Here is a 24269-nt window from a genome sequence, read left to right on the forward strand (position 1 = left end):
AGCGCAGCACCATGTAGAGTGCCAACTTGATGCTAGTGTATGCTAGTCATAAGCTCACGGGCTATAGGAAGAGCTGAAGTATTCAGAGGGTTTTTCTTTGTAATAAATTAAGGAAAAGTTTAATTATGGCTTTGAACTTCAGAAGCAATTATGAAGCAAAATGCTATAACTTAGGAAACAAACATACCATGTTGTAGGATATTAATTTTGGCCAACTCGAGAAGTGTCATTTTCTCAGCCTCTGGGTATTACCAAGAAGGTTAGGATTCCTGGAGTTAGTGTGAGCTGCAGGAAGTTCCTTTCATCTTATTATCAGTCTAAAAAAAACCTAACCAGTAGAGCTCTCCAGGCTAAGAGCTGATAATTCAGTGTGATGGTTAGAAGGGCTGGGACTGGAGCCGTTAGTTGACCATGAGAACATGACCTAAGTTCTTCTGCCTGAAACTTCATAGAAGGAAATGGAAACCAGGTCAATCCCTACTTTAATAGGTAACGTAAGTAAAAATATTTAGAATAATATCTGGTATAAAATAGGTGCTTAGATGTGCTGTTATTGTGGTAAGTACTTTGTGGGTCTCAAACAGGTTCTTAGTTTGTTTTACTGTTACTTCAAAAAAAAAAAAAAAAAAAACAACCCAGGGAGGAGAGAGTTGACTTTTATCTGACAGGTCACAGTCCATCACTAAGGGAAGTCAGAGCAGAAGCTCAATACAGGAACTTGGAGGCAGGAGCTGAAGCAGAGACCGTGGACTAATGCTGCTTCCTGGCTTCCTCAGCTACCCTTCTATATAGTCCAGACCCATCTGCCCAGGCATGGCCCAACCGCATGGGTTGGGCTCTTTCACACCAATCTTCAATAGAGAAAACGCCCCACAGACATACCCACAAGCCAACAGGACAGAGACAATTCCTGGATTAAAGTGCCCTCTTCCTAGGTGACTCCACTTGGTGTCAAGTTGATGACCAAGATTAGCCGTCACAATAATGATCAATAAGTGGGCATAGTCCCCTCCTATTCTATTCAGATGCAGGCTGGGAGCTCTCTTTAGATGAGAAACTCACCTGATAGACGTGATGAGGCTCTTAATGGAGTCAGACACAGTGTGCGAGTGTCCAGCCAACACGGACCAGGTGGGCGGGTCTTTGGGGTTGATGGCCAGAGAGCGCGCCGTGCGGATGAGGTATGACGAACTCTCCAGCATGGTCCTGGCTGAGACCAAGATCGGTTCCTGTGCCTGGGAGCCCTAAGATGAACCAACAGACAAGTGAAGGGCGAGTATACAGAGATGGGTAAGCTGGGCTCTAGAAAGTCTTATTCTTCAAGCTGTTACTTCTACCTGACCTGTGGGAGGGAAGCTAGCTAGCAAGAGGGGTCCAGGGGAAACAGGGACCTAGGTTAGGTCCTTAAATAATAAATACACTTTCTCTTAAATAGAATTTTTGAGTATGACAGACTTTACAAAAGAATCAGCCCCAATGCCGGGCACAAAGATTATTCTCAATATCAAGCTATTCTTTCTTAAAAGATAGACATTTACTGAACATAGTAACTGTGCACCAAGTACCTTCCATAGTAACAGAGTTATGTGTCCATAACACAGTACTTAGCACTACAAAATTCTGTGCATACTACAGTAGCATAGTCCATAGGGCACTGACAAAAGGTCTTTTGAGTTTTAACTATCCATGCTCATTCTATTTCATACAGAATTAGCCAATGACTCTTGAGTTTCAATTGCCGCAGACTCCCTACCTCAGAGCTGATCTGTGCAGGAATGCTGGCAAACTCGGGGTTTGAGGCAAACGCTGTCAGGTTCTCCACAGCCTCAATCAAGGGTGTGGTAGCAATTCGACACTTATTGCGGTTGTCTTCAGAGAAATCCCCATCCAGGGCCTAATGGGAAAGAACCGGGAGATCCATCCCACTGAGAAAGGCTCATCACTTCGAAGCCATAGCAATCACTCCTAGCGAGGGAAGATGGTCCCTCGGGAATACTGCTCATCACCAAGTAAGAAGCAACCAGAGAGATCCCTGCTGTCACCCAGAGAGGCCCAGGTATAATTCCTAAGGAATATCTAAATGTGCAGCTCACAGGACAACTGTCTTGCTGTCAACTGACTCCCTCTTCCCTCCCTCCAGCCATGCTCTGCCGGGCCACTTTCTCTCCTACTTCTGAGATGCAATATTCTATTTCCAAATGGAGTAAGTCCATTTCTGCCCCAATGACAACAGTGTGGCACTTCTGACCAGCTTGTCTTCTTTCCTTCCTTCCCTTTTTTTGTTTCTGGGGATTAAAACTAGAATCCACTCCTGAGTTCAGTCTCCAGTCCTCACTTCCAACTTACCTAAGTTCTGTATCTAATGGTTTCCCTGAACCACCAACATCTTAGAATGAATCCAACGGGAACGACTAGACTAGACTAGACCTACCCAACCAAATGGGCAACTCAGATCAGATCAGCCAGCTCATTTCACACACACACACACACGCACGCGCACGCGCACGCGCACGCGCAGGGCGCACACACATAAAAGAGTACCTATTGGACAATTTCACTCATGAAGTAAAACTGAAGTTATACTAACTGAGGTATTAGAAGCTGGGTAACACTCTGGAGAGGTGTGGTAAATATGTTTAGCTGGAACAATTCATGGGTTCTCCACATGATATATATGTCCTCCATATATTTTATGCTTCATTTTCATTTAATTAGTGGCAGATAACACAAGAGGGGTCAGCGATCAGCCATGTGGCTTATTAATGGCCAGTTTGGTGAGAATCTAGGATGTGGCCTGGGATATGCGGCAAGCAAGGCTCTCCAACACCAACCCTGTCTTTCCAGGAATAACACAAGCTGTGAAGCATGGCAGGTGCACTGTCTTCTAGCAGAGGGAGACAGCTAAGCTTGCAGAAGAATGCAAACTTCCTTGTGAAATGACCAATTAGACTTTGAATTTAGTCCTTGTGAGGAATACATAAAAACCTACTTAGACAATTAGTGAACAAACCACCCGGAGGCAAAACAGGTCCGAAGGGCACTTCTGACTAACAACGGCATTCCATCCAGGGTCTTGGCAGCTTGGGATAATAATTACATAGCCGCAATGCTAATATTTTCAGAGAGGTTCCCATGGATCTGCTCACGTACTATCCTCAGGAATTATGGTGCCTGGCTCGCTTTGGCTACCACCCTCCCCTCACCCAACAGACTCCGACCCCACTCTAACCACTTAGATTCAGCCTTTTTTCTAGGCCCACTGGAGACTTTAACCTTGCCTGCTACTCCTTCCTCACATGCACGGCCCCACCTCTAACTGCCCTCTGGTACTCATAAACGCTGACTTTACACTGCTGTCCCTGGCACCACAGAAAAGGATTGCCTCAGAGGCTGACCTCACTGCGCTGTTAACATCATAGCCTCCTTGAGGTTAGGTGCTACCGAGCAAGTCTCAGAGCAAGCTGGGGACAGCGATGGGAGGTATGGTGGGTGTCACCTGACAGGTGCCTGATACAGATGGTCCCAGCACAAGAAAAGGAGTAAAGCAGTGACCGGCCATAGTGAACTCTGGAGTCTGAGGAGCTTGGGCCTCAGTGCCACAAGTCACACTGCCTAGGTGCTAAAATGACACGGCTTCCTTTCTTCCTGTCATCTTTCCAAACTCAGGCCCGCTCCTTTCCTACCTCCTTCTCTGTCTGCCAGGATAGAACACATCTGCCTAGGTGACCAACCATCATTTGAACTTACACAAACCGAAAAGATGACTCCCATGTCCCTGACATAAATCTCAAGGCATGGACCAGCTCCCTTTGCTCATCACGGATCCTAAGAAGCACAGCTCATGGAGTCTCTTGCTATTCCTAGGACAGGGCACCAAATAACCTGAGCTACAACCAAAGCCTATACATATTATCCACCTGCTTTGGTTTTCAAAACGGAGACGATATTTCCTCAAAAGGATGCATGTGGCATTTGCAAGGGTGATCTGTAAAGCTACTGTTTCACTTCCAAAGTTTGCCTCCACTGGATATGACTGAGGCAACCCAAGTAAAACGGACACTCCAGTCAGCCTCACAGTGAAGTGCTGAGCGGCTGCAAACGCTTTCTTGTGCCTGTCTCCTATCACAGAATGTCCCTTTAGCCACCGAAGGGTTAAATTCACTTGGTTGCACATTCAAACCCACGGGCACAAGAGCATTCCAGACCCCCAAGCCTGACACTCCTTGTGTCTTTGGTCTAATCTCACAGGTACGTGGGGGAAAACACCCATGGACTTAAAGGGTTAAAGGTCACCGAATGCCAGCTTCGTTTTCACAATAAAACTAGCACCTGGAAAAAACTGACACAATATACTCAGGTCACCCTGCTAGTTGCTGTTATGTCAGACCATCACCTGAGACTCCAACTCTCTTTTTCCTTACAAATCCTAGATGCCATCAAAGACAGCAAGGCCTAAGATGTCCCAGAATGTTCCCACCCCCGTCTGAAGAACTCTACACTACCAGTCCAAACATAAGGATGACCAAGAAAACATACTTACAGCCAAGTCAAATTCAATCAGAGGGAGCTGGATAGGGTGTCTGTGGCACTCACTGGAAGTGCCTAATTGCAAAAATCTGAGCGCTCGCTCTGCGGTGAATGACAAGGCCAGACTTCAACTTCTCAGCAAAACAAAAGCTGTGGTTGCATAATATCCACTTGGCACTCAGACCTGAGTGGCTGCACATTTAAAATAACATTCCATTCCACACATCTGATTCAAGGCTAGGTAATGAGCATGATGGAGACACAGAAACTAGGCAAGAGGCTGTTGTGTGGACCAGGGGCAGAGACTCAGCCCAGCGTCCTTGTAACTCGCCCGGCCCCGGCACCGAGAGCCCTCCCTGGTAGGAGGGTATGAAATGCATTCCTGCTGGCTTATGCTCAGGTTGTTTAGAAAATGCCATCGGGAGAGACGTAAGGTCCCAGTGGCATTCCATTTTCTCCCTTCTTCAGGACTGGAAGGGTGCGGCAACTGGGCTGATGTTTGGAGACAGCCTCATGGTACAAAGCAAACACATTAAGGAGGAAGGATGGTGAAGGGTGCAGCTACAGTACTGAACTAGTCAGGAAATCAAGGAGCCACTTGCTTTTCTGATACCAGGATACCGATACAGAGCAGATACAGGTACAGAGCAGGGGGCACCAAGGATGCAACGTCCGCCATTTTCTCATTAGTGAGGGAAAGGCAGAAGCACTCCAGACGGACGAACCCTGCCACACCAGTGTAGACTGAAAACTCTGGGCACCTTTTGACAAGCTGCCGCAGTAGGCTCATTTCTGTTCTCCTCATACTGATGCTGGTCTGCAGAGGTGCTCATGGGAGGCAGGCTTTCTGTGTTCCATATGATAACCACCCAGCTCGCCTCTGAGGCTTTCCACAAGCCTATCTTTTGGACCATCACATGAGCTCATTTGCTGCAGGGATTTGCAGAGGGATTGACACTGTGAGGAGGATGTGAAAGAAGATTCCATCTTAAGATCTTAACGGACAGAGCAGAATTTAAAAGTGAGGAGGAAGCAGGAAAGAGAGGCTGCAGGAGAGAGAGGGGCTGCAGGGGAGAGAGGGGCTGCAGGAGAGAGAGAGGGGGTCTGCAGGAGAGAGAGGGTCTGCAGGAGAGAGAGGGGCTGCAGGAGAGAGAGGGTCTGCAGGAGAGAGAGGCTGCAGGAGAGACAGGCTGCAGGAGAGAGAGGCTGCAGGAGAGAGAGGGGCTGCAGGAGTTTCTAAGGTCTTCCCTCCCCTGCAATGCTTTATAATGATCAGAAAGTGACTTTTAACTGAGAAAAGTTAATTATGCAGCAAGCAAGAATGACATCACAGCTTTTAACTACATTGTCCTTCCTGCCCTCAACCCCCAGACTTACACTCCCGCTCTGTAAACACCGCCAGGGCGCCTTCCCCAGGCAGGAGGGATGAGCTCATCCCTCTGCTCCAAGGAGCCCAACAGCGTGTGGGAACTGAGATCCTGCTCAGGGACCTGGACTTGAATTCTCATCTCTCATTTATTGGCTGGTTTACCTAGGCGGTTACTTAACCTTTGTGTCTCAGTTTCCCATCAGCAAAATGGGCATGATAAACACAGCACAGCTGTGCGCATGAAACCAAGTAACATACACAAAGCATAAAATATACACTCAAAAACATAAGCTTGTTATTTGCTAATATCATACACTCTGGTGGCAAGGGAGCCGAGCTGCCATGAGGCTCCTAGAGCACAGGGACACTGGATTTAATTTAATTTGTTTATTCATTTTCCATCTAGTTTCCCCTATCCTTCAAGCACAGAGGCCTTTTGTTTGTTTTTAAAACGACTCTCTGTTGAAACAGCTAAGGAACTGCTGACTGGGCTGACTGGCCTTGCTTTCTCCAGTCAGCTCCCAGCTGCTGCAGGCCGGATGGATGCTCTTCCCTTTGGCCACTGCAAGGGTCACTCTGACTTCTGCATGGGGGCTGTACAGAGATTTTTTGCAGAAAAAGAAAAAAGTCAAGTTGTGGTAAGGTTGGAATCTGTTTTACTGAAGTCAGGCTGGGGGTGTTGGTCAGCTGTAAAGCAAGTACTTAAGTGTTAGGTCCCAGAGAAACCTGGGACTAACTGTGGTGCCCATTAGCATTCCAGGGCACGTGCAGGCCTCCAGGCTCACCCAGCACCTATGGCACCTCTCAGCTCATCTTACCACATCCCCTAGTTAAAGCTCTCTGGCCCCAGGGGCTTGCTTCCCTTCCCCCAGGCTTTTCTCTCCCGTACATCCCTGGCAATTCGGCCACACTGTCTCTTGATTCTCTTGGTCCTCGGCTCCTCTCTTGGTCAGCTTGCCCTCTCACCTCTTCTGGCTCAATTCAGTCTGGACTCTTCCAGATGCCTCTAGATGTATCCCCCTCATATCTACAATAAAACCCTTTTCCTCAGCCACACCTGGCCACCTCCTCATTTCATTTACTTCAGCAGCGCACCACACAAAACACCACACAAAACTGTAAACAAACCAACAGTCCCTTTCCTCTCAGCGCGCCGATGGTTTACACAGAACTGGTATCTTGCCTCCCAAAACAATGCTCCTTTGAAGGCTGGGGGTGGGGACTGAGATGACACTGGGGTGCGAGCCTGTGGTTTGCTGTCCAGGTTTTGGCTGTTTTCCTACAAAATCAGCTACCTGATCTGTGCACAGTCCTTGCTTAGGGCACCCACCTATAGAGAGACTGCTGTCTGACCAACTCAATGCAAGGGAGCCTGGCCCCGACCCCTCATCTACCCATGGACTTTAACTCGTACACCTTTGCTGGGCCAGCGTTGGGAATACAGATGTGCACTGATGTGTCAGGCTTTTACAAGGGCAGTAGAGATTTGAACTCGGTCTTCACGTTTGCAGGGTGAGCATTTTACCCACTGGGCCATCTCTCCAGCTCCAAAGTGATTTTTAAAAATGCAGTTGCTTTATAATTTCCTGTTTCCTTTCTCCTCCATATTCTCTCTTGGTCAAAAGTCTTCAACAACAGCGGCACAAGCCCCCATCAGACCTCTCAAAACCACACCAAGTACACACAGGCTGTACCCACACACAGCACTAAGAAAGGACCCTAACATCCCCGCCCCCAACTTTAGGCCCTAACCTCCTAGCTGCAGAATTGGGAGTGACTCCCTACTTACTACCGTGGAGGTATAGCTGGTAGGGCTTTCCTGATGAATATTTCCAGATTAGTAAGCGGAAGCGACCCCTCCCCACCTATGACTTAAGGGCTACACCTTACCACTCGTCCGTCTCAGGAAATAGAGCCTTAGCCACACTCCTCTCCCCTCTCTGTACAGGGACTGACAAGGCCTGCAATGCAGTCACCTACCTTGATGGTCTTGACCAGGTTGGCGGTGCTGTTGGCAACTTCCTTGGCTGACTGGACGAAATGCCTCTTGGCAACAGGGTTGGCCGTCTTGGACGAGGCAATGCGGCAGGCATTGCATAAAGCTGAGGTGTGCTTGGCCACGATAGTGGCAGCTGACAGAACCTACAAAGCATGGAGCTGGGTTAGGGGTGGAGACCACACAGGCCAGTGCAGAGGGGCCTGCAGCTCTCTGCGGCCCACATGTCCAGAATCTGGGCGGTCTCGTTTGGCTAGTTCTGCTGTGCCTAGAGTCACCCCGAGGAAGGAAAGAGCAAGAAACATGAAGCAAGATAGAGTGAAAATAGAAAAGGGAAGGAGGTACTGGGCCCCACTCTCAAAGGGTATAAGGTCAGCTAGTCCTTGGAACCCCAGAGTCCAAGGCCCAGGCTTCAGGCCAAGGCCTAGGACACCTTTTTTAAAAGTCTGCCAGTAGACACATTAAAATGAGTAGAGAAACAAGAGACGTGAATTAAGTAATATAGTTTATTTAACTCAGTATATCCAAAATAGTTCATCATAATCAATTTACAAATAGCAATAGGATCCTGTAAGTTGAGGTTCATGCCAAGTCTTTGAAATTCAGCATGCACAAGACACTCACAGGTCATAGCTATTTGGACTAGATATTTTACTAGTGATTAATAGCTACATTTTGCTAGTGGCCAACTCCTTGGAGCAGGTTAGGATGGGTACAGTAAGTGGCTAGATGCACCACTCCCTCCTCCCCCTAGGGGGAGCTGTAGGTAATGACTAACAGTCTGTGGACCATCTTGCAACTGCCTATTCTCAACACAGAGTACTCTCTGGAAGCCATAGACTTCCCTTTGTGGGGGTTAGACAGGCTCACGAGCACCTCAGAATACACTCTGGGCTGTGGCAGGTCCAAATAGCCCTGGTACTGTATTCTTAGATCTTTGTACTGCCCTAAGAATGCTGACCTAAGCTCATAGTGGGCATGCCACTCTCAAGGCTACAGCTAGTACTCCATAGTAGGCACTTCTCTTTCTTTTCAGTGCATACTGTTTTCCTATGTAACCAGGTCCCCATGACACCACAGGCACCAAGGTATGTGACACACACCATCTGCTCCTCAAATGTCTCTTGGGCTCCTTTCTGTGTTGTGGATTCTGACCTCAAATCTGAGGCTTGACTCAGTGCTATCATCTCTGAAGTGACCCGTGAAAACTTGTCACACTTCTCCTAATATATCTCTGTCCTGGTTAGTTTTTATTGTTACCTTGACACAACCTGAAGTCATCTGGGGAAAGGGAACCTCAACTGAAGAACTTCCTCAACCAGACTGGCCTGTGGCCATGTCTTTGAGAGACTGTCTTGACTGATAATCAATGTGTGAGGGCCCAGCCAACCTGTGGGCAGCACATCCCTTAGCAGATGGGCCTGGGCTATACGAGAAAGCAAGTTGAGCATAAAACCATGAGTGAGCCAGTAAACTGCATTCCTCCATGGTGTCTACTCGAGTTCCTGCCCTGACATTTCCTCTGTGATGGACTGTAACCTGGAAATGGAAGCTGAAATAAACCCTTTCTTCCCCCAAGTTGTTTTTGTTTAGAGTGTTTTATCACAGCAACCAAAACTAGAACAATGCTCTACCTTATCAACACATCCCAACCGAACTCCTAATGGAGTAAGACCCAAAGGGGCAAAGGTCAGGTCTCACTTCTGCTGACTTAGCGCTGAGCACAGAACGAACTGTCAATAAACGGCCGAGACCCTCCTCATGAATTCTGTGACATGGTTTCACTCTGTTGCTTTTCAGAATCTATAAATAAGTATATTCTTGCCTTTACCACATTTGCGATACTCTCCTGGTCATTGTGATGCTAGTTCATCTGTCAACCTGACATAGCCTAGAACCACCTGCGGAAGGAGAGTCTCAACCAGGCATGCCAGTGGGGACTGTCTGGATGACCCTAACTGAACCTGAAAGTAGGAGGCACCATTTCCGGTGTGCTGAATTGGATAAGGGCAGAGAAAGCAAGCTGACCAGAGGCATACACGTTCTCTCTGCTCCCAAGCTGCTTCAGTCAGGGCATTTCATGAAATGAAGACAGTTATTATCTGCACAGCTGCAGTCATCTGGGTGTGCAAGCCTTGAAAACACAGGATTCTCTCCTGACTTTCCCATCTCCCATCGCTCACCAAGAGAAGCCTAAGAGATCACAGGCCCCACATCCTTCCCTGGTTACCTGTGATGGGCTGCTGCCAGGGTCCACCAAGTTTTGACATGCCATCTGGATCGCCTGGTTAGCCCTGGCAAACTGGATGGGGTCCACCAGGCCTTGATGGCCTGCCTGGCTGTTTGGATCCGAGATGCCAACCAGGTAGGCAGCCTAGAAAAGGAAGGGTAAAAAAATCACACCTCAGGCTCCAGGCTCCTCCATGAGCCATGGGAGACAATGGTGTGCAGTGTACTGGCAGCTGGCAAGCTCAGGTACTCCTTAGGGCAAGCTACCCAAAGTCAGCTCATCCCTCTCGCCAATGAAGACATGGTGACAGACAGGCCTGTGCCAGTTTGACATACCATCAGGAGTTTGCTGCAGGCATCAGGGAACAAAGCCTCCTTGTTCTTAAGAGAAAGCCTTTGAGATGCTCTCCTGTGGGGCACGGACACAGATGGGTGCAGCTTGCACAGCTGCTGGCAGCCATCATATGACCATGAGGATGTCTGCCTTTAGTGTGAAGCTGGCTGTGGGTTACAGTTAGAAGAGGCAGAAGAAAGCCAGTGCAGACTGACATAGGGAGCTTCTGAGGCAGTTCATCCTAGGGCCTTGGCTGCCCAAAGGTTTCCTAACCCAGAGGGTCCATGCCTAGGTCACTATTTCCAATAGCAGTCAGAGTCTTGGCTTAGGCAATCAAGTAAGACAAATGGGATGGATCGAAGGAAGGAAGGAAGGAAGGAAGGAAGGAAGGAAGGAAGGAAGGAAAGATATCATTTGCTCCAACAGGATGGTTGCAGAAAAGGCTGTTTCTTTGGGTTCCCTTTGGATGCAGTAGGAAATAACTAACAGAATGAGCTCGGGGGGGTTTGAGGGACAGGGTCAAGGTTAGGAATCTTCTCTTTCAATTAGGGATGTTTGACTTTGAACAAGTGAAATCTCCCAAGTTCAAGCTTAACCATCAGTGATAAACCCTTTGAGCTAAATGCTGCCATCTTTGAAGTTTTTGTTATACGGTCCCAATCATGACTTGAAATGGACAAGGTCAGCCAAAGGAAGGTGCTAAATATCATATTATAGCTCTGCATGATAGGGCTGGAGTTTTTCTTCTTTTTCTTCTGAAGAATATGGCTAACGTGCCGTTCTAAAGACTGAGGGCCTTTTAATTACTCAATACTTATTCTTCTCCTTGGAACAATTTATCTACGACACTGGCTTTAAAAAGCTGTTTCTGACCTCTGGGTGTCAGGTCTGCAGTATTTATGCAGTCTGACTGTCCTCCCCGCATGCGCCCAGAAGCACTGGCTGGCATTCTCCCTATATGCCCACCCACCCAGAAGCCATCAGCTTCCCCATGGTTCCTATCCCAGTGCTTGGAGGAGCTGAAGCAGACCTCCCTCAGGAGTATGTATTATGTCCTAGGGCACAAGCTGGAAAGCAGGTGTGTACAGGGCTCTCACCTGGGCTGCTGCCTCTGTCAGCCCACAGAGAGCCTTGGATGCAATCCCCACACATTCTCCGAAGGCAGGGAGGTCTCCAGTCTTGGCATTCTGTGAAATCCCTGCCATTGACTCGCCCAGAACCTGCAAAACAGCAACTAGTCATTGAGTTTTTATTCCATCCCAGGGCTGCAGGAAGTTACCCTGCTGCTTTAATACTCAAAGCGACTTAATTGAAAACATTTGTCATCTTTGCCTTTACTGTACCCAAGAGAGATTCGAGAGAATTACACCACCTCTCTATGCTGAAGACGAATACATAAAAGGAGTACAAACCTTGCACCCAAAGGTTGTCAGAATCTCCTGGGGGTTCAGTCAACACACAGAGATCATCGTGTATAATCTACACAAAGCCTCTCACTGGCACATGGCCCAATCTTTACTTCTAAGAGCATAAACTCACACTCAGGGAGCTGGACTTGAAATTCGAACCAGGAAAGTGGAAGGCACACTCTCCCTTGCATGATTGATTTATCAAGTTTTGAAAAACACTGGTTTCTTTCCTTCCTTCCTTCCTTCCTTCCTTCCTTCCTTCCTTCCTTCCTTCCTTCCTTCCTTCTTTCTTTCTTTCTTTCTTTCTTTCTTTCTTTCTTTCTTTCTTTCTTTCTTTCTTTCTTTCTTTCTTTCTTTCTTTCCCCTCCAAATAAGGCCTGACAAGGATTGTCACAGTCAGTGTGCAATCTAGGGAACTCAAATGTCCTCTAAAGATCATACAGACGGTCACATGGGCAGAGTAGGACATCTACCCCAAATCTGGTGCCCCATCCTCTCCCGGCTTTGACCTCTGCCACAAGGAGAGTCTGTGCTTCCCAGGACCATAGACTATACAGTAGAAAATGTTCATTCACCCTTGGGCGAGAGATGAGATTGTCAAGTTTCTGTGATATAGAATTCTTCCTGAGACCATAAGCCATTTTGAAGAAACAAAACCAATTGCTATAATTTTTTAATATATAAAATAATTGAGTTTATATAAAGATGTACAGAGCCAGGTAGCTAGGGACTGTTTGTAAGCACAGGATTTTACCCTCGTCTTAACTCTTTAAGAAGAGACCCTTCCTAGGGAGGAGGTGGAGTTCAGCAGGGAGAATGCTAGCCTAGGATGCATGGAGCCTTGGGTTCAACGGTTCAGCTGTGGTGGGACACACTTGCAATTCCAGCACTTTGGGCAGTGAGAGCAGGGGAGTCAGAGTCATGCTTCAAAGGCCATGTTCAAGGCTAGCCTGAGCTAAATTTCAGATTTTAAGTATTTAAGTCATATACTCTCTCCATTCAGACAGCCCTTTACTCCATGAAAGTAGCTGAGCAGAGGAAATTCTTGTCTTAGCCTAACACAAACTGAGCCTCCTGACCTCAATACAGACGGTTCGCCAAGCTTGAAGTGATGGAAACCAGCGTGCACAGGGGACAAAAGTTCAAGTGCCAACTGTCTCTCTGGTATATATCACTGGTGCTCTCTGGTTCCTGAGCATTCTCCTTCACTATTGCTCCCAAATGTCACTCTCACTATTGCCTTGTCTTAATTCCCATCTTCCCCCAACGAAACAGCGAGGAATCGGATCTTCCGGAGGAAGGCCTTGAAGCCATCGTAAGTTTTAACATACTTCTCTTCCTGACCACCCAAAACTAATATTTATTCCCCTCAAAAAAATGTATGCTACGACTAGATAGCACAAAATACAAACAAGGGGCTTTCATGCCAAGGTCACAGGAGGACTTTGAACAGCAGTTCAGCCTCCAGGATAGAAAACACAGGCTGGATTCTCAGTGAGACCCATCTTCGATGATATAAGCAGGAGTTCTCAAAGAAGTTCCTAGACCACAGAGGCAGGACTGGGAGCCCCTCAGAAACACAGACTTCAAACCTTGGGGGGGTGGGGTCTGGCACCTGGTGTTTACCCAGCTTTCCACATAGTTCTGAGAGACCTTGAATGTGGAGGACACTTGAGAGCATGTGACAAGATTTCACCATATTGGGCCACCCAGGGTGAGGCAGATGCTTTTTCTCAGTTTCTCCCCCTTCTGTTTCTCCCCACTGAGGAGCAGCATTGATGTCTGTATTTTGGCACAGACAGTTCACAGTTAATATTGATTGTCAACCCAACAGGATCTATAATTATTGAGGAAATAAGGCTCTGGGCATGCCTGTGAGGGGTCTCCAGACGTGGCTGACTAAGGAGGGACGACCCAGTTTGGTGGCACTGTCCATAAGGCTAGGGTCCTAAACTTTGTAAAAAGGTGGAAGTGAGCTGAACACCTGCATTCATCTTTCTCTGCTTCCTGACTGGAGACGCAGTGTGACTTGACTGTCCGTCTCATAATCCTGCCGTCAGGCTGGACCTTCGGATTTAAGCCAAAAGGAAGCCTACCTTCTTTAGGCTCCTTGTTACGTACGTTATCTCAGCAGAAAGGAGGGTAACTAACACAGACTGGCTTACCTTGGAGTTCTCCATCACACTCTCGATGCAGTCAAAGTAAGAGAGGTCGCTCACAGGCTCATTCGGGTTTTCCAACATCCCCTTGACGGTCTACACAGGAGAACACAGCTTAGCAAGTGAGCCAGAGGCACAGAGGAAACCCTCTGCCAAGTACAACCACTGCTAATTGTTGCTGGACTAGGACTAGGGCCATAAGTGATCAATCATTTGGAGTCATAGGAGGAACTGAGACCAGGGCGTCAAGACTTCAGATTCCCTGTCAGCAAAACAGTGGTGCCAGGGGCAGGGGGTCTCAGGCTATTAGTTCAGTTTGGGAGGGACCTGGTATCTATAGGAGGGCTTTTTCAAAAAAAATTTTTATTTTATTTTATTTTTTTAAGACAGAGTTTCTCTGTATAAAAAAGCCATGGCTGTCCAGGAAGTTACTTTGGAGACCAAGCTGGCCTGGTCTCTGCCTTCCAAATGCTCGGATTTAAGGCATGTGCTATACCACACTGGGCTGCAGGAGGACTTTTAGAGGAAAGTTTGAAGTTACTGCAAAGCAATGTATTCATTGTTGGCTAACACAATTTAGGTAACCCTGGAGAGCTTATATTCCGAATGCACACTCGTTCTGGTTAAGAAGGACCCTCAATATTTCAATTCTGGGGCCTTCTAGTGGAAGCACACGGAAGAACGGACTCCCCAAAGGTGGCCCCCGGGATGGTTCATCTGTTATTGATTTGAGAAGTGTAGAAAAAGTCCACTCTTGCTTAGGTACCCATGCAGGAAGCTCGTAAAAGTCGGTTCTTCTGTCTCTCCAAATCAGTAAAAATCACTAGCTTTCCCCAGGACCTTGGATCACTACCCATGAGGAGTTCTTCCTTTGATTGACAGCCAGGGGACGGACCCTTGAATGTGTTCATCATCAAGAGACTGCACACTACCAGTCAGCAGCCTCTGGTGACACAGTCAAGAAAATGACAACGGACCTGAGTTCCAAAGGGTGCGTGTGGGTTAACGGGAGCTGCTGATACGAATCCATTCAGAGGGAAGAGGGCTGCACAGGGCAGGAGCTTATTTTATCGAAAGCCTCTTCTTGGATAACCGAAATGTTTTCAGCATCAATAATCCTGAGAAGCCTTTAAAGCACAGGGCACCCACGCTAACGAGTCTTATTTAGACCAACTACGTATGTGTCACACACATTGAGAGGGTGAAATTCGCTACTGAACATGCTAAGGCCGTGAACGGCTCACGTGTAATGGCTGATTTCGGTTGTCAATCCAATACACGTGGAAAGAAGGAACCCCATCTAAAGAACTGCCTCCATGAGACGGGACTGTGGGCAAGTCACCAGGGCATTTTCTTGATTGCTAATAGATGTAGCCCAGCCCATCATGAGTGGCGCCATTACTAGGCAGATAGGGCTGAGCTGTACAAGAAAGGCAAGTGGAACATGAGCCTGGAAGGAAGCCAGTATGTAGTGTCCTTTAGTGGTTTCTGCTTCAAGTTCCTGCCTTGAGTTCTTGACTGGGCTTCCCTCAGTGACAAACCGTACAGCTACTGTAAGCCAAATTGGCTTCTTCCTTCTCCAAGTTGCCTTCAGTTATGGTGTTTATCACGGCAACAGAAAGCAAACTAGAACACATGGAAGAACCGTTCCTAACAATGTTCAAATGCTTCAGTCTTGACTTACTGGACACCGTTCACTTCAGCTCTAGCTATCACTACCATCATGGCCTTGATGAAGCACTTAGAAGCTGCCATGGGTATTCCTACCAAGTCAGACCCACGCCAGCCATGAGGACAACTGGAAGAACGATAGGTACAAACCATCTATGTCTACGGAGATACCCTGAGCCCATCCAACTGGATCTAGGTAGGTAAGGACTGCTTTACAGATGAGTAGGCAAAATGGTTTTCTCTGCCCATAGACTTTCTATGAGAAGCATTGCATAATTTCAGACAAAAACACACACCACGAATGCACGTCAAAAGGTACCCACAAGTGCCAAGAGGAGCTTCCTAAGTTATAAAGAGGCAAATGAGCCCTTCGACCTCCTCCAGTGTGTCCCTTACATGTGGCAGAATAAAATGTAGGTGAGAATAATTGTGTGAAGATGTGAACACGTGGGTGTGGAGGCCAGAGGTCACCTTCAGGTGCTATTCCTCAGGCGCCATCAACTCTGTCTCACTGGCCTGGAGCTCACCGAGTAGGCCAGGGTGTCTGGCAAGGAAACCTCCTGGATCTGCCTGTCTCAACCTCCTCCACCACCATGAGAAACTTCTGTATGTGTGGTCTGGGGTTAGAACTCAGGTGCTCCTGGTTTGTGGTATTTTACCAACTGGGTTGTCTCTCCAGCCCCAGGCTCTGTTTCTCTCCTGGTTATCCAAGAATAATCTCTTTAATAGTTTGTAGGCAATGTCTGCTCATTGGCAGCCTACACGCAACACCATTTCCTGTTTGAATTGAAAAATCCTTTAAGAAACAAACTACATGTTGGTCTAGTAGGAAAAGGAGAAATCCTGGTGAAAATAGTATGAAATGCCATTTTCTCTAGCTCCTTCCACCTAGAAGAGACAGAAGCATAGATAGAAGAGAGACGAGTCACCCACCATCTGGGGAAGACCCGGCTCCGGGCAGAGCTCCCGACCCTCATAGCCTTGCAGGGCACTCACCTCGAGCTCTCGCAGGGCATTGTCACACTCCTTCTGCCCAGGGGCTTGCTGAGTGCACAACATGATGAGCTGATTGATGCTCTCCGTCACAGCTCTGGGGAGGAACAGAGAGGGCACGGGCTCGAGTGGGTATGCTTTGTCTATTTCACACGTGTACAAATGTCAGCCAATTCCGTCAACAGCTGTTCGCCACCTCTGGCAGAGATCAAGTGACTATTTAGGCTGTGATCCCCAAAAGGCCTCCCAACAAGCTCTCTCTATACAACCCGAATGAAGCACAGGCAGAGGCGGGGAAAGGTAGGCTCCCTGCTACGCTTCTGACTACTTGTATGATTTCTAACGGATCCCTTAAGGACTATCTTTTGATATATTCATGAGAGACAATGAAGCCGCAGACAGTCAAAAGGCCACATTGACACCATTTTCAGGACCCTTCTCAAGCAGCCTTCAAGGAACAAGATTATCCAGTCAGGCTGCTCTGGACAGGTTTGATATATTTTGATTATTTTCAAATACTTCAGATAGTAAACTGTGCCTGAGTAGCTTTTCCAAGTTCTATTCTTTAAAATATTTTATTTTTTTCACTAACACCAACAGGATTATATCAGACCCCCTATTAGTTACATGCAACTCTATTTTCAGAACTTATAAATAAACCCATTTTCTTTTTCCTGCAAAGATTCCACTCTCCTGAGCAGCCTCTGGGCTTAACATGTCCTGGGTTATGGCTAACTTAGAAACTCAAGTTCCATTCCGTGTTAGTTCCTACCAGGTGGGAAAGAGAAGCTGACGTTTTGCTTTAGTTTAGGGACAAAGAGAAGTCTGTTTTAACAGAATCTGTTGAGACTCCATCTTTTCTTCATGAAATTGCCTTTGTAATCACACTGCTGGCTATGTCTGTGGGATCTGCTTCTGGATTCTATTCTGTCCCACTGACCAATGGTCTATTCTGTCTCCAATATCACACTGGCCTCAGTGCTACCGTTCTACAGTAAGTCCGAGGGGCTGGAGAGACGGCTCGGTGATGCAGACAGGGCACTGCTTGTACAAAAGACCTGAGCTTGCTTGCTAGTACCCATGCCAGGCAGCTCACGACGACACGGAACTCACACTCAGATGTAAACACACACACATACACACACACACCCCCCACTACTACCCATGCCAGGCAGCTCACGACGACACGGAACTCACACTCAGATGTAAACACACACACACACACCCCACAAAGTTTTCAAAAATTAAAAAATAAGCCTTGAAATTGCATAGAAATGATAAATGCTGAGCCATTAGAAATGCTAATCACTGATATGATCATTATATATTATACACAGGTACTGGATCATTACACTGTATCAATAAATATATAAAAATATTTTGTGTCAGTAAAAGCAGTAAATCTTCATGCTTCATAAATGAAGACTCCAAAAGGGGCGACGCCTCCCTATGAGGAGGACACAAATAAGGCACAGGACTAAGCTTTAAATCCATGCCTGACCCAAAGCCCTCTTCTGTGGGGCTATGATAGGTCCAGACTTCTGGCAGGGCAAAATTCTATTCTTACTTCCTACCTGCCACAGCAGAAGAGCAACTTAGAGCAAGCACGGCCAAAATAAGACCCATGTGGTTAGTAACACCATCTGATTTAAAAAAAAAAAAAAAAAAAGAGTCTCACTGTATTAGTTCAACAGGTTTCTCAGTCTGCCACAGAATAGCAAATTAGATGGACAACGTCATTGCCAACATACAAAGGCAATTAGTTGAATTATGTGATCGAATATTGCTTTCCATTTAAGCTCAGCTGGGGTCAGGGTGGGGGATGAGAAGAAGAGAAACATTCTCAAACTCAAGAAAGAATCCCAGAATAGTAGCTTGTTGAAAAGTGCTTTATTAGGGTGTCATTAGATAGTACAATATTTTCTTCCATGTAATGGGAGGTGAAAGACCAAGATGGAAGGACAGCCCCTAGCTCCAGTGACCTGGGAGGGTATAGTGGGTACATTTCAAGTATCCTACAGAGAGCTGAATGGCTTGTCCCGCATGGCAGCTCTCGAGACCCACTTCTGGGGAGACAGGCTGGCACGTGTCATGGTAGTAAGGTTCAGGGCGTGTCCTGAATCGTGAAAACATGATTCTTAGAGCTCATTTCTACACATCACCGAAGTTTTCCGTCAAATCCATTCCTCACTAAATGTGTTCCTGTCTGTGTGTGGAGGGGTGTGGGGGTCGGGGGAGTGTGTATGTGGTATGTATGGTGTCTGTGTGGGTATCCATGTTTGTGCACATGCATCTGGAGACCAGAGATCAACCTCGATTATTCTCTCTCTACTTTATTTATTTATGAACATCCCAAATGCTGCCTGCCCCCTTCTGGTTCCCCCTCACAGAGTCCCTCCCTCCATTCCCCTCCCCTTCTCCTCTGAGAGGGTGGGCCCCCTGGGTATCCTTCCTGCCCACCTTATTTTTTGAGACAGGCTCAGGAACCTATCCCACCCCATGTTAGAACGCTGACTGGTTCGAGCTGGTGTGCAGCCAACCACAGCCACTGTGAGTTTCTAAGTGCCGCGGCCCTGCTTCTACACGAAAGCTTTTCCATTTGGGAACTCTTTACAGTTGGTAAATCCGGAGGATCCAGAGCTTCGAGAAAGAGGCTCCATCCCCTGGTCTCTTATTTTTATAGCTGCGAAAGAAAAATTTAGATTAAAAGATAAGGGAAAAAAAAACTAGGCACAGTAGCAGTCTGTGATTGGACAAACTGCAAAACTGCTGGCCTGGCCTTGCACATCTAAGTGAGTCTCTCAGATAACCAATCCACGATGGGATAGAGTAACTTACGTACGGCTAATGGCGTCATCTTGGGGTCTAGATTACCGAGCTATATAGACTCCGCAGTCTGGGGGAAAATGAATAATTGATAGCGAGAAGCAACGTTTACATGGTTCACACAATAGCTGTGATTTTTACCAGCAAAGAGTTGGCAGGGACCCTGCTTATGCAACCATAAGGGAATGGCTAAATAAGTTGACAGGGTCTAACAGGGTTTGGCGGTGCTTATTAAAACTCACAATGTAGGACATGTTGCTCATGTCATAGGATATTTATGATATATGCCTAAATGCAATACACCTGAGTAAACAATCTAAACAATGTGAAGGCGTCCTCTGTACAAAGAGGCATGTGTGGATGCATAGGGAACTGATAGACTGAAAACACATAAGAAGGTTAATAGCGAGTTTATACTGTTGTTTTAAAAGATAAATTGCGACAAATCTCAAAAAATTATAAATTGGCCAATTTATATTATAATAAAAAAAGTCACCAAAATGAGCAGGATCTAGGCTCTGTAAACTCAAGTGTTCTTTTCTCTAGTGACTATCGCTTTTTACCTATTATTATAGCCACTATTACTATCACAGCTTTTTAATGACCAAAGATACATAAATTGATTTGTTTTTAATATAAAAAGGTTAGAGCTGGGGAGATGGCTCAGTTGGGAAAGCATCCGCTGTGTAGGTGTGAAGTACTGGGTTCAGGCGTCAGTGCCCAAGTAAAAAGCAGGGTGCAGTGGTGCGTACCTGTAATCCCAACACCGAGGACGCAGAGACAGGCAGGGTGCGTGGGTCTGGGTGGCCAGCAGTCTACCTGAGACTGTGAGCCCCACGTTCAGTGTGAGACCCTGGCTCAAAAAGTAAGACCTAACACTGACCACTGGCCTCCACATGCACAAACACGAGCACATGCACACACAAACACACGTACACAAGAAAAAATAATTAAACAGCTATTCTTCACAATCTACAGACTGCTTTCATAGGCTTTGTTTTTTTTTATCGAGCTATATTTAAAGAATGGAGATCTGCAACCTCAGGTTAAAAGGGGGTTCTAAAGTAAGTCACCTATGTCCAGAGATACTGAATCCTCAACTCGAGTTTGACAGAACTGTCAGGCTGGGATTGTTCTCCCTAGTTATGTGACACAGAGTCTTACTGTGTAGTACAGGTTGGCCTCAAACCCACACTCTTTGGCCTCAGCCTCCTAAGTACTGGGATCATCACAAGGTAAAAAGTCAACTGTTAAGGAACTTGGAGGGAAGACAAACCAGTACTAATTTCTTCCTCAAGGAAGGGAGCAGAGAGGCAGCCATTTTTCCTGTAAGCCTTCTGTAGGCCTTATTATTCGCAAAGCTTGAAGACTTAAAAAAAAAAAAAGAAAGAAAGAAAGATGAAGTTTAAATCTCCCTCAGTAGGCCAGCAAGGTGCTGGCAATGTGGCTGGAGAAGCAAGACAACAGAAGACACAAAGACAGTCATGACACGAGAGGGCAGGATAAGTAAGAAGACAAAAGCCTGGGAAAAACCATCCTGAATCACGGGGCAGGGACTGTGCACAAAGGGAGGTCTGAATGAGGACCTTGGTTGTTCAGAGTCTATGCTGAGTTCGATCCTGGATAAAGGTGGAGGACATTCTGGATGAGACTGGCGGAGAGAAAAGCTGCCGTTTCTTTTTCTATTTCATCTGGCGCAGACCATTCTCCTTTTGCTGGGTCATCCTCTGTCACAGTCTGTCCCAGGAGATGAGAAGAAACCTGTCTAACACTATCAAGGGGACAGGAGGAGCCTCTGCTTGCTAGGGTAGACCCTCAGAAGACAGGAAAACACCTGGCCAGCTGTTCCTGTGGTCAGGGTGATGCACACTGACACCAATCAGAGGGGACAGTGCTCAGAGGGAATGAGCCCTTCCTGCAGCTGCAGACTGGATTTCCATTCCAGCTCCAAGTTCAAGGAGCATCAGATTGACTAACAGACCAACCCCATGGAGGGGAGGAGTCAGATGAATGGCTCACAAAGCCTCTCCTGCTCCACCCTACTACGAAGACAAGGCTGGAGCCTGACTAGCCACACAGGAGATGACCAGATGGGCACAAGACAGTACCCAACTTCATTCTGACAGGCACCATAAACCAAGCCTATCATCCACCCCAAGATGAGTGGAGTTCAGAGGTGAGGATGAGAAAACCTCAGCATTTTCTTCAGAAGCAACATCTGGGCCCAAAGCATGAAGGATTGCAGAGCCCCTAAAAGCAAGGGGTACAATAAGGTTGACATCAATAGGATAACAATAGAATAGAATAGAATAGAATAGAATAGAATAGAATAGAATAGAATAGAATAGAATAGAATAGAATAGACAGAACAGAACAGAACAGAACAGAACAGAACAGAACAGAATAGAATAGAATAGCAATATAATATACTATACAACAGCAATACAATAGGATAGCAATAGCAATAGGATAGTGATAGAATAGGCAAGCTATGGACATGTGCAAAGGACAAACAGGGCTGGGCTGTTGCCAGACTAAAAAGGACTGTGAACCTGAAGACTGAGGACCCTGTTGTTCAACCTCCTATGTACTTAGATGGGCCTGTGTGTGCACCTAACATCCAGTATCCAGCACCCATGCTGGCCTCGACCCCCATCAGGCCCATTATATTCATCGCCATGAAGAACCTATGAAGCAAGCAGGAACAGATGATCCCCTAACCAGACAATGCCTGTATCTCCACAGGAGCTTGCTAGACCCAAGACATCCCAAGGGAGGTGGCCAGGGCCACTGCAGCCCTGTCAGTCCACACATTGCACACCAGCACTTCCACATGAGATGTTCTGAGAGCCTCCTGGGCTTTAAAACCCTCCCACTCCCTTTCACTGTCAGGCTGAAAGCTGGGTCACAGGCTGAGTGTTTTTCATCTGGGCTCCTGTTCTCAATGTCACCACTAGGGGGCCTGTGGCTAGCTGGAGCCATAATTCTTTTCTGGTCTGTGAGGCCTTCTTATAGCTGGCTTTTAAAAAGCCAATTTAGAGTCTCCCCTTCTTCCCGCAGTTTAAGAGTGTGAACAGCTCATTAAAGCTGGAAACTACAATTTGGGAATGATGCAAAAGATGAAGGTAATAAAAACTACCGGGAGTTCAGATACCTGGAAACATCAGTTGTCTTCCTCAAAGGCTCTTGGCAGGGAAAAAAAAAAAGGTAAGAAAAAAAGCATCGTTTCAAGGAATGGGGACCAAATAGGACAGACACCCACTCTGTCCTCATCCCCATCGTCAAGGAGGGCATTTGTCTACCAGAGCAATCACAAGTGAAACACAGGCTGGAGTAGGCAGATGAGAGGATAATTTTACAGTCGCCTGTGGCTTTGGCTACCATTTGTGGCCAAATGTACCTGCTGCTCTAATGGTTCATATTGACTGTCACCTGGACAGGGTCTCAGATTCACCCAGGAGACTGAGAACTACGAGTGTCTGTGAGGGAGTTTCTGGATTGATTTAGCAGAGGAGAGAAGGTCCATCCTAGCTGTGGGCAACACCAGTCATAGGATGGGCTTCTGGGCACCAGCATTCATTGATCGACTTTGGGATAACAGAGGCAATGTGACCAGCTGCTTCACAGTCCTGCCGCCATGACTATCCTTTGATGACGGACTGTACCCTCAAGCTGCGAGCCAAAAGAAATTCTTGTTTCCTTAGGTTGCTCTTGTTGGATATACTGTCACAGCAAAAAGATGACAGCTAACGCAGAAGCCAAATGATCCAACCAAGGACACGAAGGAGAATTGTCTAAGTCTCCACGAAAAAGGAAAACACAGATTTTAAAAATCTACTAAAGTCAAGAAAGGAGGAGAGACAGAATACTAACATTCTAGTACCAGGGAGGCTAAGAACTGTCGAAGGCAGCTGCCTCTCGGGCCCCACTTCATTCAGCAAAGCTTGGGCAGGTTGAGCCATCTGAACATCTGATCAAGCAAGGAAACTATTAAAGTGCCTTCAGTTAGAATTCAGATTTTTGAACTTCGACAGGTAAAAGACAGGAACAACAAACAAACAACAACAAAATAGATGAAACATCAAGCACAAGCCAAGTGCATGCCTTTGATCCTAAGAGGAGGGAGGCAGGGGCAAGTACATCTCTCTGGGAGTTCTAGGCCAGTAGTCTACATAGGGAGTTCCTGCCCATCCACGGCTCCACAGAGAGATCCTGTCTCAAAATAAATAGATCAGTAGCAAATCAAAATGGATAAAAATGCATGCAGCCCTGAAGCTTATCACCAGTGTGCACATTCTGAAAGGTTTCCCCTTATTCTGTTCCCCCAGTCACCTCTCAGTTAATGTCCCGCTGCCCCCAGCAGTGTTGTGACAGCACTATGACAGGAAACAACGCCGAGGATGTATGCAATACCACAGAATCACAACTTAGCTTTTGCCTGAAGTGTGGGAAAATGGACGAGAGGGTGCTTGTCTGGGATGGCCCTGAGCCATCACTACAGCCCAGTGTCCCACAAACCAACCGTCAATCCTACACCTACTGGCTCATGTGTCACAGTGGTGGCTATGGACCAGAAACCATATTAGATCTCTGAAGAGAGTGCAACTGCAGGGAACTGTGGAAAAATCACTCCAAACCTGGCTTCCTGTTTTAAGTTCAAAACCATTGTGCACCATTGTCACCCCATTGGCCCTAGAGTACCCCCTGCAAGTGATGGACAATTATACAAAATCTAGTCCAACATGGATGTCAACGT

At 46.9% G+C, this 24269-nt stretch overlaps 1 protein-coding gene across 2 annotated transcripts in view; it reads right to left on the minus strand.

Moving 5' to 3' along the window:
• The window catches only part of Tln2 (talin 2), a 181210-nt gene that overhangs the window by 76447 nt on the left and 80494 nt on the right, over positions 1-24269 (minus strand). For both annotated transcript variants that reach the window (XM_028781451.1, XM_028781452.1), the window contains exons 30-36: positions 16691-16784; positions 14030-14119; positions 11553-11675; positions 10123-10266; positions 7877-8038; positions 1754-1894; positions 1063-1244 (exon numbers count right to left, since the gene is read on the minus strand). In XM_028781451.1, coding sequence (XP_028637284.1) covers positions 1063-1244; positions 1754-1894; positions 7877-8038; positions 10123-10266; positions 11553-11675; positions 14030-14119; positions 16691-16784 — 936 coding nt within the window. The remainder of the gene's footprint in view (positions 1-1062; positions 1245-1753; positions 1895-7876; positions 8039-10122; positions 10267-11552; positions 11676-14029; positions 14120-16690; positions 16785-24269) is intronic.

This window comes from Grammomys surdaster, unplaced genomic scaffold, assembly GCF_004785775.1.
Source record: "Grammomys surdaster isolate TR1022 unplaced genomic scaffold, NIH_TR_1.0 437, whole genome shotgun sequence".
NCBI lineage: Eukaryota > Metazoa > Chordata > Mammalia > Rodentia > Muridae > Grammomys > Grammomys surdaster.